The sequence below is a fragment of the Simochromis diagramma genome, unplaced genomic scaffold, assembly GCF_900408965.1.
Source record: "Simochromis diagramma unplaced genomic scaffold, fSimDia1.1 OVJJ01000618.1, whole genome shotgun sequence".
NCBI classification, from domain to species: Eukaryota; Metazoa; Chordata; class Actinopteri; order Cichliformes; family Cichlidae; genus Simochromis; species Simochromis diagramma.
This window is the reverse complement of record NW_024387423.1, coordinates 7473410-7491794: the sequence shown is the minus strand read 5'-3', so window position 1 is coordinate 7491794 and position 18385 is coordinate 7473410. Positions and strand designations below refer to the sequence as shown.

The following is an 18385-nucleotide window of genomic DNA, read 5'->3' as shown; positions in this document are numbered from 1 at the left end:
GCAGTAACTTTGATCTTCCTCCACAGATGATGAACTGTAACCAACTATTGTTAATCTAAACTCAAATATAATCACGACACAAGCTTTTCTTATCTTTACTTTTCCATCTGTTCATGTTCTGGCTGACTCAGATCTGCAGAATGCTCTCATATCCTCTGTGGGAGCGCGCACACACACACACGCACACGCACACACACACACACACACACACACACACCGGCCATTGCTTCTCCAAGCATTAAAGCCCACCTCACAACTAACCGGTGCTCCCCATCCATCTGTGCTCTCTTTTCATTCAGTGAGCAGGATTGCTCTGTCTCGGCTGAGATCCCTCCACCATGATCTTTAAGAAATCATTACGTTAACATAGTCACATTTTCCATCTCAGTTTGGATCATCATATTTACTGCAGGACACCAGAACATGTTCCTTTGGCTGCGCTAACATTAGTTTATAACTGAGGGTGTAACTTATTATGCTGGTGTGTCTGAGCATCACTGAAGCAGCCTTAAAGAAAGAAGCCTGGGAGAGATCTGCTGACCTTTATCGAGGCCAAGAGGAGCACATGTGGGTTTACTAGACCTTCACTTAATCTTTGATTGCTGGTTTACTTTCTTTCTGAAGGCTTATTGGCTTGGCTGTGGTTTGTGTTTATGCCAGCTGTCCATTCTGGGTCTGAGAGACAGCGCCTCCCTGTGGAATACAACTGTAAGTAGAACCAAAGCAGTAGAAACTCAGTGCCATCTACTGTTCTTTGGTGTTCATTTATGGGGAGAAATGCCCGCAGTAATACTTAAATTAGTAAACAGGTGGATTGCTTAAAAAGTAGTTACAATGAAAGGGCTCCACCCCGTTGACTAGACGATCTCTAAGGTGTTACACGTTTCGTGGCAATATGCTCGCTCATTTGTATAAAGAAGAAAACGAGGCAGCAGAGTCAAAGGAGTGCAGCTGTTATTTTTTGAGTGAAGGGTCTGGCAACTTAGGTGTGGAGAGAGATGCATGAGAGAGGCCTGGACCAGCTGCTGAGCTCTGGCAGCAGATGCAGAAAACTGTTGTAGTCCAAGCAGGGGGTGAATAATTCTGCATAATTTAGTGGGTTTTGGTGAGATTGTGTCCCATTTGTTTTGTAGTTATACTAAAGTTAAGTAAAGTTATGTGTCGAATTGAGCTTTTCACTCCCAGGCTGCTGGCTTATGGTTCTTAGGGTATTTAAAAGTAAAATGGGAGGCAGAGGCCTCAGCTTTTTTTAAAACCAACTCCCAGTTTGGATTTGGGAGACAGACACCCTCTCTGCTTTTAAGATTAGGCTTAAAACGTTTATTTTTGACAAAGTTTGTAGTTAGGGCTGGATCAGGTGACCCTAAACCCACCCTTAGTTATGCATGTAGTATTTATTACTAATTTCTGGTGCCTTTGTCTCGCCTCCCCTCCCTCAACCCCAACCAGTCCCCAAACCACTAACACTCAATATATGAAAATATGAAAGGTGATTTTTGTTATATTAAGTAAAATGTGGCCATTAAACTGTGTTCAGAATTTGCAAATTGATGATCTCATAAATGATAACGCGTTACTCTCCCCTACACAGCATCCATCGGCCTTTATAGGTAACATTAAGTATTAGTGTCGGTAATATTGGCTCTGTATTTACTTGGTATTTGCAGGATTTGCAGAATCACACAGCACTACTCTTCACCTTAGAACGTCGAGCAGCTTGAAGTGACTTATTGTGATTCGACACATTAAAAAAAAAGTGTACTTTTAATGTAATGAAGCAAAACAAAGTCTTTATTTATTTATTTATTTATTTATTTGACAGTACAGTCAGTTCTGTAGAATAGAACTCATCAGTTTTTCTCTCTTTACCCAAAAATAAACAACTCAAATCCCTCTTCGTTTTTTTCAAGTTAGCATGACTATCTGTGTTGCATACATTTACAATGCAATAATAGTTCCCTTTCATGAGGTTAACACAAACGGAACTTAAATCAACATACTGTACACAAATGTATGGCCCTACAGCAGATTACTGTTTGCCATAAATTACATTCAGATGAATTGACACACACACAAAAGCAAAGCATACACACACAAACACACATACACCATCTCCTTGTTTCTTCAGTCTTATCATTTGTTTTTTTTAAATACTGAAAATGGTCTGATTTTGACAAACACCTTGCTCTGCCATGAAGCATTGAGCAGCATCAGTGTACTGTCAGGTTTTTACCCACTGTTAGAAATGGAAATGTTTTTAAGATTTTACTATAAGTGCCAAAAAAACTGATTAATATAACGAATGAAAGGATTCCAAATGCTTTTGTGAGATTTCAAAATAAATAAAATCCTCAAAATTCCTTCATTTAAACAGCTGTCATTACAGATGTGCTTACTTTTTACAATCCACATACTTCAATGATTGCTAAGTATCCGTTTCCCCCCCTCCACCAAAAAAAACCTTTGCTTGTTTAGTCATTTAATCATCAAGAACCACAGCAGGTCAGCATCCATTCATCCCACTAAACACTCACTGGTCCAGGTGCAATGCCCAAACTCGAACTCTAATGGAAACAATGTGCACAACAAAATGTCAGAGTGGCAATGAACAAAAGAAAGTCTGTTTGACAAATCGGATGGGTGAAAATATGACAGTTGATGTGCTTAAAAATCCCCCGCTTCATAAGCGAGCATCAAAGTGTGAGTTCAAACGGCAGCAACTGGACCCGCTTCAGTGACACCAAACCATCAGCAGGAAACTGTTGCAGACGAAACAACAAGCTGTTAAAACCAGCGTGAATATTTCAAGTCGCTCCATTTTTTAAAAATCCTTTTTTTTTTTTAAGTTACATTCAGAAATCAAGTCTTGTTTAATATTGCTTTAATCCTTTTTTACTCCCGCGCATGCTTGACAGAATGAATAACAAAGGTGTCAGCATGTATGCAAATTATTCTGCTACAAGGGGCACATGCAATATGAGCAAAAAAAAAAATAAATGAAGGAAACTAACTTCAAGCCTGCACGACAATGGTCCCTCCCAGTATTCACCAGCATATAACTTTGGTTTACGGTGAAAGCTCAGCGGTTAGCATGTTGCAGAGGTTTTTGCAATGTGGCAGCTTCCATCTGGATTTTGCAGGACTTAAAATGTTATCGACCACTTCATGCATCGAAATCTCAATCAAATCACCCAACATTCATTGTCGTCCTCCAGCTGACTAGACAAATACAAAAACAGAGGTGAGCCAAAATTGGGGGGGGGGGAGTACTCGTGTTCTCTGCAGGTCTGTAGTCACAGTGCTTTAGCAGATGTCTGTGTATCTAGACCTGGTCTGTATCCCCCTTCACGTGTGCACCAAACGCCCCCCAATTTTTTTAAATGACAAAAACAGAGAGCCACAAACACCTTAAATTGGCATAGGTACATTTATGTACCCTCTCTACTGCATACCGTACAATAATAATAATAATAATAATAATAATAATAATAATAATAAAGGCAACATAAAGTATGAAGTAATCAACTAAAACAAACGCAGATACATATTCCACAGACATACAGTATGTTCGTTTTTAGGCACATAAGAAAATTCAGTCACAGCAAGAGGACATAAAGCCCCAATCTGGATTCTCTCTGAAAGTATAAATTACAAAGAGGGGAGGGGTTGCTGGCAGAAAATAATCTCGATCTCTAGAGCCATGGCCACTGCTACGTAGCATAGCTTTCGGCTAACTCCACTGCATTGCAACACACACATAATGCAGGAGTAGCATTCATAAAATGCAGTCTGGACTACATCTGTCACAATTAGAGACAAGCACGATCTGAAAGGTTTTAATAAAGACATTAATAGGACCACTGTTTGTATGTTAGTTTAGTCAGATTGCCTTTGTCTCCAACCGCGACTTAAATATCGAGCAGATCACATTTAATGAGTCGTCACTGCAGAAATCACAGTCATTCAAAACTTTTTTTCTTCCAGTTCCTAAACTGAAGATCTTCTAGTTTCGCTTTGGCTGACGGTCTTTGGCAACACTGGACTGGACACGACAAACACTCCTTGGCTGCACATCGAGTTAAAAGTTAGAAAGCAAAGCCAAAAACTGGAGGAGTATCTTGTTTGTAGTATCAGCAGGTTTACATAGGACATACACATTACATCTGGTGTATGGCCATGTGTAATCTTAAAAGTAAAGATTACATCTGGTGGTGTGAATGCACCAACTGTGTAGTCCAACAGTACAGTGTAGAACCCCAGTTTCTGCATAAATCAAGAAGAATTTGTTACATTTTTCTGCAAAAACAGGTAACGTGGGCGACACGTGCACCAGATTGGGCCTTTAATATTATACTATATGACACAGTATACTGTATGTCCAATATACTGGGCAGTTACAACAGACAAGAAGGCAACATCATTAGTCTGGCCTGACAGAATATGAGTATAACACAGTGTAACAGTTCTTAGCCAGTATTTCCATCCCACCTCACTTATCATGACTGTTTAGAAAGATGAATAATTGTAGTTGGACTCTGTCACTCATCTGTTTTTTAACCTTTTTCTTCCGGGAGAGATGACTGCGGTGTAGTTGCTTATGCTGTTTTGTTTTGTAAATAAGTGTGTGTGGGTGTGCACGTGTGGTCGTGTCATAAGTACTGTACTGCTCTGTAAAATATGCGCGACTGTGTGTTGTAATATGATGTAATACGCTTAATGCTTCCATTATGTCCCGGTTTCTTCATCGTTGTGTTGGTCGTGTGTGGTCGAATCCTCCACCTCGCCTTTTGGCCTGGTGTGTCTCTGTATTATCGTCTGCGATGTGACCATTTCCAGTGCATTTAGAGTCTGTGGTACGTGCACGCCTTTTGTGACCAGTGTCTTCTTTTTTGTTTGCACTTTGCCCGTTTCCTGTGTGTGCGCTGTGAGTTGTTGTGTATGTGGGGTTTGCATCGTATGCGGTATGAGTATCTCTGTGCTGGGGGGGCCTCCTGGGTCTTTCATCACCATGCTGGCCCCCACCATGGCGGGATAGCTTCGATTCCTCCTCAGTCCTGGAAGCCCCCCACCCAGTGCGCTGTTCCCCAGTCCAGCAGAACCAAAGGGGCCTAACAGAGTACTTCCAGATGAAGCTGAAGCAGAATGTGGGGAAAGGGTGCGAAAACTCTTCAGTTTGTCCACAAGCCGCAGATTGATCATCTCTGTTTGGTTGTCATCGTCCACCTGGCCCTCCTTCTCCCTTTCTGCCTCCCCCAGCACTTCCCTCAAAATTGTACGAGCCGGCTTAGACGCGAGGAAGGTATCGTAGTACGGCGGGTCGTCATCGGAAGGGCTGAACTGAAACATGGGGGCTGTAGCGATCGAGGAAGCCGATTTGGAGTGAGGTGAGCTGGGTGGGCTGGATGGCTGAAGGAGGAGGAGGGTGTCTGGACGTTTTCCCAGCTGCTTGACTCCACCCTGCTCCGGTCTCTCTGTGCACCTCTGTGCTTGAACCCCTCCCAACACTGCCGAAGCATCCAGCCCTCGGTCCCAGCTGCGTGGGTTGTACACTGAGGCAGAAATTCCATTCTCCAGCAGGAGGCGCACCAGGCCTAGAGAGGTGCTGGTGGTTTTAGTGGAGTCCCTAAGGTTGGTGGAGGACTCGGCGAGGGAGAGGGAGAGGGAAAGGCGGCGAGGTGTGCAGCAGGGTGTGTAGGAAGGCGTGGGTGGGGCTGAGAAGGGTACAGGGGAGGCAGTAAGGGAAGGCGTGCCCGGGCAGGTACTGCTCTGACACGCAGCCATGGCTGGGCTGGAGAGGAATGGAAGGACATAACAAAAGAAAAATGATGAGTAAGCATAACCAAAATTATACAGACACCACCAGCCTTTAATATGACTATTAAATCTTATCCTGCTCTGGAAGACTGAGCCGTGCACACAAGTTTAAGCTCAAGTCTGCACATTGATTTGTACTCTTAAAACTCAGAAACATCAAGTCTGATTGACACATTGTTCACACATTAAACAATTTAATCACACAGAAAGTTAGTTAATCAAGCCCCGTATACATGGTGAAGAAACATTAAGCACAGCAGTCCAATTTGTAGCCCTTAACCGCTCTGCAGGGAGTACACCGTCACGTGACATTTATCTAATGGGAAAAGTGCCAGAAAAACAGAGACTAAACTAACTGACTCCAAGATGAAAGCTGACCTTAAGCATTAAAAGTGAGTGATCTCCTTTCAGCCAATTCTCAGAACACTTTGTTCAATCAAAAAAAAAAAAAAAAAAAAAAAAAAAAAAAATGGACCTCTTTGCTTAGTTTATTTCCACCGAGTATAACACAGTTAGATTTAATCAGATTGGATCAGTGATTGGATTCCTGGATGTCAGGTTTGTTAGTTACAAAGCGGCTTCCTAACAGGGAAACTTATGAGGCAAATAAGAAGCACACACTGTCCAGTGACTAACTAGAGGACACAGCTTTTAAAAATGACATGTTTGTGTTTGCAGAGCTTTTTCACAGTTTAGTGCTTGTGAAATTTGCCTCACGCAGCTGCCCACAAGTCGCTGCCCACTAAGTTTGACCAGACAAAAGAGAGACGGTGCAAATTCCCCAAAGTTATTCTGCTTCACACCAGCAAATCTTTAGAAATGCACTACCATGCATTTCCTCACCCATGCGCACACTAGTAGGTGCACTCAATGGGTCTGCTCTACTTCGGCCATAACAACCATGTGATACAACCCCAGTTCTTCTTCCTCGTCACATGACCTGTTAAGCCAATCAAGACATTGAGCGTTATGCGCCAGGTCTAAGGCAACACAGAAGCCCTGTCTGGAATGAAAATCAGAGAAAACCTGGCTCGTTCAATTACCTACTACATCAGGTCTGCCATTTAGTACAGATATAAAACAATATGTCTGACTGCCAGCTGTTGTTTATCATTACACAAATCAGGCTAAAGACAAAGGTTTATCAATGAAGTATTTAAGTGTTGATGTGTTTATTTATTTATTCTTTACCTGGGGGATGCAGTGGTCAGCTGATCAGAGGGGTGGAGAATCCTGCAGGTGGTGAAGGTATATGTGGAGCTAGTGTGGGACATACACTTCCCTGGGAAAAGAACTGGAGGAGAAAGGAAGGGAAGGAAAAAAAGAAGAGAGGGGAAGATTTTTAGTGTTGACACAAAATAGACCAAACACAACGAGGCAAAAAAAATGTTAACAACAACGTGGAGAAAATAGACCGTGGGCATAGTACAGGACCCGAGCGAAAGCCCCAGCTAACATTAGCCCCCCCAGTATACTTGTTTCTGTTAGAGAAACTCGAAGTCTATCCCAGCTAATAGCCTTGGTTGTGAAAATGTAGTTGCTAAGGGTGAGCCTCGACAACAACAAGCAGCAGCTGAATCAGTCACACACTCATCTGATGTGACTGAATATTCAGTTTGTATACCTAAAGCATAAAGATGCGTTTATTCCGCTTTGATCTTTTATAAATTATGAAACACTTAAATGAGGTAGAAGAGTTAAGTTATGAGGCAGATTTTTCATTGCAGTGGTATTAAAGTTACAACCAAGGCCACACGGGGCTGATTCACTGCAACACTTTAACTTTTTAGTGTTAATAAAGAGATCCATGCCTCTCAAGTTGTGCTCTGCTTTTACATTCATATTAATTACAGTTATAGCACTACAATGTTTACACCCTTTCTAGGGTTAAGTTCACTTGAATTTCTTGGATTAATTTGTTTTATTATTCTCTGTGTTTCCCTGTACTGGGAACACTTACAAAGGTTTATTCTAGTCTGCGCCTCTTCTCCATTTTAAATGGTACCATGTTGACTTAATAAAAATAAAGCTTTGGGTTTTAAATTCTCTCTCTCATTTTTGGCTCGTAGCCGTAAAGTTAAAGCCACCCACTCCCACAAGATTTGTACTCTGGGACAAGAGAATATCAATGGCACGGCAGTCATCCACACCAAAGCTGCTCAGTAGGCTCCAATATTAGCCAGCCGCAAGTGTTACGAGTTCATGTGACTCGAACAGCTGCCCCAACAGCACTTGACCTGCCAAATTTCTTTCTGTATCTGCGTGCTTGTGTGCTACAAAACAGTATAGCTTAGCATGAAATATTAAACCCTCCTGCTCCTAAATAGTGTCTAAAATGTTTTATAGAATATACCTAAAGATACTAAAGACTTTGCAAAAGATGAAAAACTTTGAGTGTAAGCGTAATTGGCTGAAATAAAGGAAAAAAAGTGGCAGCAAAAGAAAGTGTGAACTGAGAAGAAAGGCTGCAGATGGAAAATGACGGAAATGAAAGAACAAAAATAAAAACATGTACTCTGTCTCGTTGCCGTTCGCTGGCTGCATACACGGGGACAGCTCCTGGGGTGGGTGCGTGTGCAGGTGTGTACACATGAGCGTGATCATGCAGGATGGGATGTCACGTGTCCAATGAATCCTTTCTCCTGCCCCTAAACCCGCCACCCCTCCTGTTCACCCTCGTCCCCTTTATCCCCATGCTCCAGGGCAAACATGAAGGTGTTGTGGTTTGATGCAGTGCTGTAACCCCAGCTAAGAGGCTCCCTCACCAGGCATGCGGTCCACAGTGTTTGGCTGTAAGGTTTGGCGCTCTTTGGGGTCCACATGCCCGTTGATCTTGGGAGAAAAAGGCAGCGGAGAGGAAGGGGACGTGTTGGAGAGAGGAAAGGGCATGCTTGCAACATGTCCATCATTTCCCTGAACTGCTTCTGCCGCCGCGCAGATCGTTCCATTCAGTGCGTCTGACAGGCTGATTTCTTCAGTGTTGCCATTTTTGTTGCGGCAGACTGCGGGAGTAGAGGTAGAGCGAGGCAGATCCGTGGGAGCAGGGCTCTCCCCTAGCACGCCTCTAAATGAGTCACATGATACTTCATCCTCCTCTGGTTGGTCCAGCTGCCAGCTGTCCTCCTGTTCCTGTTCCTGTTCCTGTTCCTGTTCGTGCGCTAAAGTGCGGAAGCCCTTCGTGACCACACCGGGCCGATGATCCAGCAGAGCACCCATGTGAGGCTGAGCCAGCTGCTGCCATGCGTGGAGCGTAGCAGAGCCTAGGAAAAAACACATCTTCAAGTTACACGAAAATCAACAGCAGCTTCAGCTATTTTTAACAAGTTCGTGACCTCCTTTAAACACGCATACAGAAAAAGTACCACAAAATCTGTGATTGTCGATTACAGATATGTTCTTATCAAGTTTTCAATGATCACAGGTTAAACAAACTACATCTGTTTAAACTCTAAAAGCACCTGATTATTGCAGGTGAACACGAAGACGTCACTTATGTTCAGGAGGTGTTGTTTATGTGTTGAAATGTGCTTGAAAACTAGAAAATTATTGTTAGTACGTTATATATACACGCATATATAAACTAGGCTAAGCTCCAAAGTAGAGACGGGAACACAGACAATGCACGTCAACATATACAACAAATGCACATTCTTAGATTATAACACTGTCACAGTGTTTCTTTATGCAGCCACACAGAGACTCTCGCACACAGCACTGAGGGTGGATGTCACGACAAAGGAGGAATGTCTATAGGCCAAAGTGTCTTCGCACACTGGACTGCTTGAATTTCAAGTCTAGAAAAATGGTTTTCTACTAGAGATGCATTTTGAGAGATGCCAGTGCAAAAGAACAAACGCAGAAGAAATGAGAGAAAAGGAAAGTGGAAAATGATGAAGACTTTATTCAAGAAATCATCAAAGAAAGCAAACAAGGAGAAGAGAACAAGAGTAAAGTGCAAAGACCAAAGTGAACTGAAAGGCCAACAAATGACGAGTGGAAGAGGTGGACAGTACATACAGCATCATGACACTGATGAAAGGCTCAGAAATTTATGAAGACAGATGAACATTTAAGAAATAATCACCTGAGATTGTTTCTACATTACTTCTTATTTCTGCACCGCTGTTAGACTTGAAATGAAACATTTCCATGTCTTTTTGTTTTTTTACATTTTCATAAGTTCACGTGCTTGGAGAACACATTTTTGTCCTATGATGCAAATGGTTGCAACTTCAAGTTTGGACACTAGGTGGTGCCATCGTACAAGATGTAAGGAAGCTTTCAGTTCCACTGGACAATACTGAGAGTGGATGGATGATTGAAGAGGTCACAACAAGTACATGTTAACAAAAACAGGTTTCTGAGATTATATATATATAGTGATAACTGCTCTGTATCAACAATCCAACACTAAGAATTCAATAAATAATAAATAAAGCTCCTCTATTAGAACAAGGCATCAGAAACATGTTCAGCATGTGTTCAAAAATACAGAAAGTGCATTTCAAATACCATACAGGAAATCACTCACTGCAATGTGTCAGTGAGCATGTGTTGTTATGTGCTAGGTAGGCTTTTTAACACATTATGGCTGTGCACAACTTTATAGTTTGAGACACGCTCCAATATCCAAGTACAACACTTGAATAAAATATTAGGAAAAGAAATCATTAAATCGACTTTGTATAAGGTACTGTGTGCAGAACATTCATTGAACTATTCTCATTCTTAAACTGCAGCCTTCGAACCAGTGCACTGCTCCACACACAGCAGGCTAACCTATATTTCAAAGCTGCAGCGCAACTGCGTATGTCTAAAATAAAAGGAGTGCTGCAGATTTAAACTACCATCCTGTTGCACCAACCTCTCCAGCAGACCTGTGGCTACAGCCAGCGGAGGCTGTGAGCTTGAGAAACTGCTCAGCTCCATCAAACTGGAGCTCCTTCGCAGCTTGTTAGGATCTGGTGAGGCGCTCAGAAAGATCTTGGACTGATTGCATTTGTGAAAAATCAGGTATTGATTCTCATTCTGAGTTGCTTGACTTTGGGTTTCACAGCCCTGGCTGCGTGCTCTGGGAGGAGTGAGGCTGGAATTTTGCACCTGGTTCTGATTTTCATTGTGTTTTTTCTTCAAAATCTCATTTTCATTGCGAAAGGCTTTTTCACTGCTGAAATTCTGATTTACTTTTTCATCATGTGGAAGATTCGAGGACTTGTGACTCTGAGAGGAATAATCACCTTCTAGCGGCTTTACAATCTGCAGCTTCTCCGGCAGGTAGGACCTGGGTGTGAATGAGTACCCCGACCAGATGCTTCCAACTGAGGTATGTGAGGAAAGCGAGAACAAGCTTTCCGTTGGGGTTCCTGGTCCTCCTTTTTCCTCCTCTTTGGCCAGGTAAGCCAGCTTTCGCTCCCTCTCCTCCTCGAAGAATCGTTTTTCTGAGAGGTAGTTGTCCCGGCGGAGCGACAAGCGACGCAATGCTGCCTCCAAGTCCCTGCTGCCTGGAGTCCCAGGGGTACCAGGGGGGCGCTTGTTGGAGTCCTCTGACCTGAAGAGGGAGACAGACAGCGGTACAGTTTTTTGCAAAGTTAATCTCTATTTTGAGATAATAAAATGATCGTTTAATTTAATTCACTATCAAAAGGGGAAAAAATAAGAAGAAACCTTAAATAATTGTGTTATTTCACTCTTAAGTGTATAGAAAACGCTCACAAGTCATTTGGAAAAATAATCCAAACGTTTGAATCAGAGAAGAAACAAAACTTCTAACAAAAAGAAGTTTTTCAACTTACTGTCAGATATGACAAATAAACACAGGGAATTGTTTGTGAAACTGGAACTAGAAGGTGTTTGCCAAACTTTGAAATGAGAACCTTAATCAAATGTCAAAACAGCTGCAAATTAACACTCTGTTAATTACCTAACTGGGGTGCTTCTAAATTAAATACATTTCATCAGGTCATTATGCTTCATCATTCAAATCTACGGTCCGTAGCGGGAGCGATGTCCATACCCGTCATCAGGCGTCTCCAGGATACTGCTAGTCCTGTTGTCTAGGATGATCCCACTTCCTGTTTCACTACCATAAATGGAGTTGGAGCGTGGCGTGCCCACCCTGCTGGAACGCCCTGAGGTGAAGCATGAAGTCTGATTGGAGCCTGGGATGTTGAGAGGAGAGGGGGCTAGAGAAGAACGCTGCTGGCGCATCAGATTGAGGTTTTTCACCGTTTGGAAAACTCGCTTCGGATGCAGTCTGCAGACACACAAACATGGAGTTGATGGACGACTTTTAGATTATTACAAATGATTAACATCTGCATCAGATCATACTGTGGAGGGAAAAAAAAAAAAAGGATATGTACCTCTGCTCTTCTACGTCTGGATCATCCATTTGGAGTTCCTTCCTCATGGTGCCCTCTATTTCTGCTGCCAGTGAGTCCTGGAGAAGAAACAAATTGCTACTTGGGAACTGAAGATGTTGTGATGCAGACAGACAGTCTCTCTTCTAACTACGTACATTTCTTTTGCATTGTAACAACCCTTAAATTTAACTCCATCACTCACCATCGGGAACAGGCCCAGGGAATGGAAACGCCTCGCCGTGCTGAGCGGGAGAGTTTTATTTCTCAGGTTCTTCAGTTCCTCCTGAGCTTCATGGAGCATCTCCATACACTCTGCATACTTGTCTTGCAACTCCTGCAACTAAAAGTGAAGAAAGGAGGAAGAGCTTTACAGAGAAGAAAATGAAACGCACTGAAGCAGAGTGTTTCACCTCCAGCCTGGAGGTCATTTGTCTCCTGTTTATCTCTCAGTTACATTTAAACAGTGAAAGGACTGATTTTCATACAATTTGCTTCTCGGAGAGACTGAGCTTTGCATGCTGTTTTATTATGGTATAAAATATGTTTTTAAGAAGGACTTTACTGTGGGTGCTAAATTTGGTGATATAATAATATGTGAAGACAGGAGAAGCCATCAGCAGCATCTCTACTGGACCAATAACGTGTGTTGATGGAAGCATGTGGAAGATGATTACTTTATAATTAGCATCCTAATAATAAAGTAATCATTTTTAAAATCATAAAATCTAACAAAAAATACAAATCTGATGGCAGGAATATATATAACTGTCATACTACAAATTTGCCTCATCTGGCAGCAGCTGGCAATGCAGAAAACACAGTGCTGTTGCCATGGTGACCAGGCCCTGGACTGCCCTACCTCAGCAGTGAGTTGTCGCTGGGCGTCTTTGGCTGCACCCAAGTGCTGAGTCAGCTCCTCATTTTCCAAAGCATACTGACAACACGGCAGACAAAACAGGACAACAGGTGTGAAACCGACTGCATTCAAAGTATTTTTAGCGTTTAATGTAATCTGAGACAGAGATCGGGACTTTCGTACAAGCTTGGCCTTCTTCTGGAGGTCGACTATCTGGGAGAGGAGGTGTGTGATCTCCTCCTGCTGTCTGGAGGCGTCCTCAGTCTTCCTAGCCAGCTCTTCAGCCAGAGAGGAAATCTGCAGGTTGGCATCGCCTGGGAATGAGAACAGGTGTTCAGCAAAATACAGCTTATGGCCACACTGCTTCTAAAGAGTGACTGTGATTGTGTGTGTGTGTGGGGGGGGGGGGGGAAACAAATAAATAAAAAAAGCCACTCACGTATTTCTTTGACACAGTCATTGACAAGTTGCTGCTCTTTTTCCTCATAGGAGATCGTTTCTGTCTCCAAATGACTCGCCTGGAGGGAAAATGAAAATAACAACAGGAAATAACATTATTATCCTAATAAATAACTTCACATCACAGCAAAGATAAGATCATGCTTATAATTCATATAAGACTTTCTTATATGAATGTTTTTTATAGGGAATCTATAAGATGGTAGTGAGACCTGCTATGATGTATGGTTTGGAGACACTGACAAAAAGACTGGGGGCCAGTTAGAAGATTTTCAATGGAAGTGACCAGAATGGACAAAGTCAGAAATGAGTATGTGGCAGGGGTGTGGTTTTTGGCTCAGCGGGCTCGAGGGGCAGTGTCAGGGAGGCTGAGGTCCAGGTGAAGGGAATTAGGCTGATGAACTCTCTTTTCCCTTTTAGTGATGTCGGGGACCGGCAGTGTGAGCGTGGAGCCAGCTGGAAAACTGGCCATGGCTGAACTAGCAGTGCCGATCTAAACACATTGGGTGTGTGACATATAAATAAAAGTGACTAAACAGTTACCGAACGCCGTGTGGGTCTGAGTCATTCACTGAGTACTTCAGACTGACAGCTCAGCTCAAGTTGAATATTTTGGAGACAAAGTTAAAGAGGCAAGGCTGGACATGAGCAGAGGAGGGACAGTGGATATACTGGACAAAGGATGCTGAAGACGGAGCCGTCAGGCAGGAGGAAAAGAGGAAGACGACAGTGGAAATTCATGGATATAGTGAAGGAGGACATACTGAGTAGTCAAAAGAAGAAGAAAAGTAGTTTTCTAGTGCATGCGCGTTAGACTATCATGCAAAAAAAAAAAAAAAATACCTCAGATCGCAATGATTTATTCTCTTCCTCCAAATCCTTGAGTTTCTTCTGCAACGACTCCAGGGGGAAAAAGCTTGGCGATGACACACTTGGTTCACTGGGACGGACGCTGTGAACACACAGGAAAGAGTTGCGCTTGTTAGTTTAAGTCATTCAACAGACTTTATATATTTTCATTAAAAAAACCTGTTAAAACCCAAAGAACCTTAAGTTAAAATGTGATATTATTAGAATTAATTTTTTGTTTTGTTTTTTTGGAACAATGAGGAAATATACTGAGCAGCAAGGAAAGGAGGTAATAAAAGGAGACTTACGGTGTAGAGGTAATCGACTCGCCGTCGCTTTCTTCGGCTGCATTGGTGTAGAACTGTAACAGCTCATCTTTCATGGACAGGTCATGGCGCAGCTGAGACACCTATAAGGAGACGATTGACGTCAGAAGAAGATGGGGGGGGGCATGCAGGACGTTCAGCTCATCACAGACATACATTATTACACAGTTCCCACCACCAAATACTGAAGCACTGACGAGCACACATATTCGTTGTTTACCTCCTCTCGTATGTGCTCCACTTGCTCCTCCAGCAGTTCATTCCTCTCACTGAGGGCTTTGTTTTTCTTCAGCAGTGACTGTCCGATGCGAGCCGCTAACTCCAAGTCACGCTCTTTCTGCAGAGACAAAGCTGCGTTTAGCAAAATGAATTTCAATAGTTTAAACATTTGCAAAGCCCAGTGTTAGTAATTTTCCCCTGTTTCAGGTCTACGTAAACTAAACCCCTCAACCATTAGCCTAGTTTAATATATAGATGCTTGTTTCAGCTGCTCCTTTATTAGAAAAATGGGTTTCAAGGATCTGTATATTTGATTTAACACAGTTTTTACACCAGACAACCCTTCTTAGCGTGTATCAGAATTACTAAAACCAGCTTTCAATGTTGGGTAAAATCAAATACATCAGTGAAGAAAAGGACAAAACAAAAGAGAGCGGCAAAAGCAACACAATACCCACTAATCACTAAATATGAACCTCAAAAGGAAACCTTTGTACATCAGCCGCACTGGAAAACTCCCGTCAGTCAACATGAGGCAATAATTAAAAGCTTATTGTTAACTAGCCACTCCTGTTTCCATCACTACATCAACAGGACTATTTATTGTACTATTAAAAGCTACTAGCAAAGCAAATACTGCAATAGTTTCATGTGCTACAAGAAATAAAAATAACTGACATGTTCAGAAATATACAGATCTGACATTAATTGCGTTCGCAGTAATGGAAGTCATGTGTTTGGTGATGGTGCCGTTTGTCTAAGCCATGCTTTCAGGTTGCTCAGGTTCATACTTTAACAGTGACGTCACCCTGTTTTCCTCCCTGCTTTACATTCTGTTGGTCAGCGCAGTCAGCTGAGGAGGATAAAGTTACATTTGAATATCAGCCGATGGAAACGGCTTTTATGACGTTGCTTTCTTTGTCGCAACCCTGATAAATCCGCCCGCGTTTTGACTATGACATAACACCACGTGACCGAATGGCCTTGCAGACCCTCTGACAGTGTCCTGGGTTCCTGGTTATTCTACTTTATTGAATTTTACCTCTTCCAGCAGTCGAGTGACAGCGTCAATGTCGCTGTAGGTCTTCGTCATCTGGCCCACTCTGTCAGCACACAACACTGCAGACACAGAAACAGTGAAAGCAACTGAGTGCTGAACATTTCCAGAAGAAGCTTTAACAGTTCTTTTTTTTTGACTCTATAATATAAATCATGTTATTAAATCATGATCTAGGCTGATTTCATGTATGCTTTCATATCACTCAAGCCAGAAAAAAGCACTATGGGCAACTTTTTGGGCAATTTATTGCCTCTTTAAAGATTTTCCATTTCTGTCATACATGCAGATACTGCCAAAGAAAATAGAAATAGAAAGAGGATGGATGCTTTAAGGAGTTAGTTTCTATTTTTATATCTGACAAACATGACCTGTTTGTTTTATACCAAGTATAAAAGTAAATACTTATAAACATGTCCAGTTTTGGGATTTACTTACCTGGATGATTGAGCATGCATTAAGACATTTGTACAATAATGTGTTGGAAGAAAAGGCCCCATATACGGCTCATAGTTATAACGGGTGTGGGCTGTGGGTGTGGAGTGCATTAGCTTTATTTATCTACATGCATATGCCCGGTTTTACAGCCCTGTGCAGCACACAGTGCAGACTGGACTTGACAGCACTAAAGTCATGAAAGCATAAATACGCCAACAATGACCCTCTGCATAGCTCAGGGTTTTTGTTCCTAGCAAATGACTCAGAAAAGATAAGTTATTGAATAGTGACACAGAGGTCAAAGTGAAGGGCCACGCCTCAGCCATGCTGCTTATTATTAACTCCCTCAGTCCTCAAACAGAGGAGTTTACATCTGTATGACTTCATAGTTTAATTTGGAAACGATTCATAGACAGATAACCTGCATAAAACAACAAAACTAGCTTGTCTGTTCTTTGATACCAACTTGTTTCATTCAAATTTATTTTAAAAAAAAAAATTATAGCAACCTTTTTAGAAAGTATCTTCACTTGTGAGTGCAGATTTATTTATTTATTTTTTTTAAAGTTTCCACTGCATGAAAAGTGAGACTTTCATAAATGAACATTGCTATAAATTCCTGTGGAAATGCACATTAACAGCAGAAACTCGGGGGCAGGGAAGAATGCTTTCACACCAAGTTTCAGCCTGAAAGGACTGGCAGTTCACCCCCATACCCCTGCTCAGGCCCAGGGGAGCCTTTAAAATGTAAATGTTGTGAGCTATACAAATGCAAATCATAGTAGTATGGAGCCATCAAGCTCCACTAGTTACACACATTTCTAAAAAGGTACCAACTCCATTTTAAGATCATCTCTTTTTGATCAGGCTCATTTTAGTTGTAATCCCATAAATTGTCACTGATAGATTTGCAATATGTCGGTAAGCTCACCAAGATAAATTATGTTATTTGTAACCAATAATAAATTGTTAATAAGTAATTTCATCAACATGCTAAACTGTGTGACGTTCTGGCAGAATGCAAAAGAGAGCCGGGCCAATGTAAACAACAGATTTTCATGTCCTTGTGTGGTGCAGACCTCATATGGCTGCTGGAAACAAGGAAAAGGATGCTTGATGGAAATAAAAGTTAATAATGGATTAAATCCTTAACTAAGTAAGCTAACAAAGGTAGGAAACGTTGAAGCACTACCAAGGCATTTTATTTGATTAAATAAGGGCACCTTGGCTTGTTTGCCCTTTACTTTTTGCCAAAAGTTTCACGGGCAATTTCAAATCAGGTCTTCACCTAAACCCTGCATCTTATTTCTATTTATTTTTTCTGTTTTTGTCGTTTGTGTCCTTTTGTGTCATTTTTTACAGAGACAATGATAAGTGGATAAGTTCAGTACATATAAGGTTAGGACTATTACCAAACCCACATTTGTCTGCTAGCACTACAAGTTTATTATAAGTTAATTAAACACGGGCTCTCTAAAGTCAGGAAGTGTTGTTCTCTCACGATCCTGATTGCTTGGGTCACGTTTCAGCATAAAACAAGTTGTTGAGTTACAGATATGGACTGAAACCTCAACTGGCCTTTTTGTGTGAAAACGAGCCGGTTGAGAAGGTTCAGGAATGTTATGCTTCCTTCTGGATGCCTCATTTTGGAGGTTTTCCAGGCATGCACATGTGGAATCATGCACCTGCTGCATCTCATCTCTATTGAGAGGAGTCTTGGGATCTCTCTGGAGGAACTGGAAAGTGTAGGGAGAAGAACGTCGAATATCCGGCTTTGCCTGCTGTGAGCTGACTTGCATAAGTGGAGGATGGATGGATGGCACTAGTGCACTGACATGCCAATATTCAAGCTACTTTGATAGTAATACTAAAAATAAATGGAAAAAAAGAAAACACAGTCCCACTTCAAAGAGGTTGATCACAAAAGGCTAACTATCTGTCAGACACAAGTGTGTCTCACACACACACACACACAAAGAGAAACATCCACGCTCAGTCTTTTCTC

General features: G+C 42.0%; 1 protein-coding gene across 12 annotated transcripts in view; it reads right to left on the bottom strand.

Annotated features, from left to right (window-relative positions):
* Positions 1-1790: 1790 nt before the first annotated feature.
* The window catches only part of trak1a (trafficking protein, kinesin binding 1a), a 50040-nt gene continuing 33445 nt past the window's right edge, over positions 1791-18385 (bottom strand). For 7 of the 12 annotated variants that reach the window (XM_040012789.1, XM_040012790.1, XM_040012791.1 and 4 more), the window contains 14 exons: positions 15928-16004; positions 14887-15003; positions 14649-14749; positions 14335-14443; positions 13472-13550; positions 13216-13346; positions 13036-13110; positions 12379-12516; positions 12177-12253; positions 11828-12067; positions 11052-11362; positions 8580-9074; positions 7006-7108; positions 1791-5788 (listed from right to left, as the gene is read on the bottom strand). In XM_040012789.1, coding sequence (XP_039868723.1) covers positions 4726-5788; positions 7006-7108; positions 8580-9074; positions 11052-11362; positions 11828-12067; positions 12177-12253; positions 12379-12516; positions 13036-13110; positions 13216-13346; positions 13472-13550; positions 14335-14443; positions 14649-14749; positions 14887-15003; positions 15928-15978 — 3090 coding nt within the window. In that variant the 5' untranslated portion in view covers positions 15979-16004 and the 3' untranslated portion in view covers positions 1791-4725. Of the gene's footprint in view, positions 5789-6050; positions 6755-6999; positions 7109-8329; positions 9075-9108; positions 11363-11827; positions 12068-12176; positions 12254-12378; positions 12517-13035; positions 13111-13215; positions 13347-13471; positions 13551-14334; positions 14444-14648; positions 14750-14886; positions 15004-15927; positions 16005-18385 lie in introns of those variants that run through there. The other 5 variants (XM_040012795.1, XM_040012792.1, XM_040012793.1 and 2 more) reach the window with 4 other exon arrangements.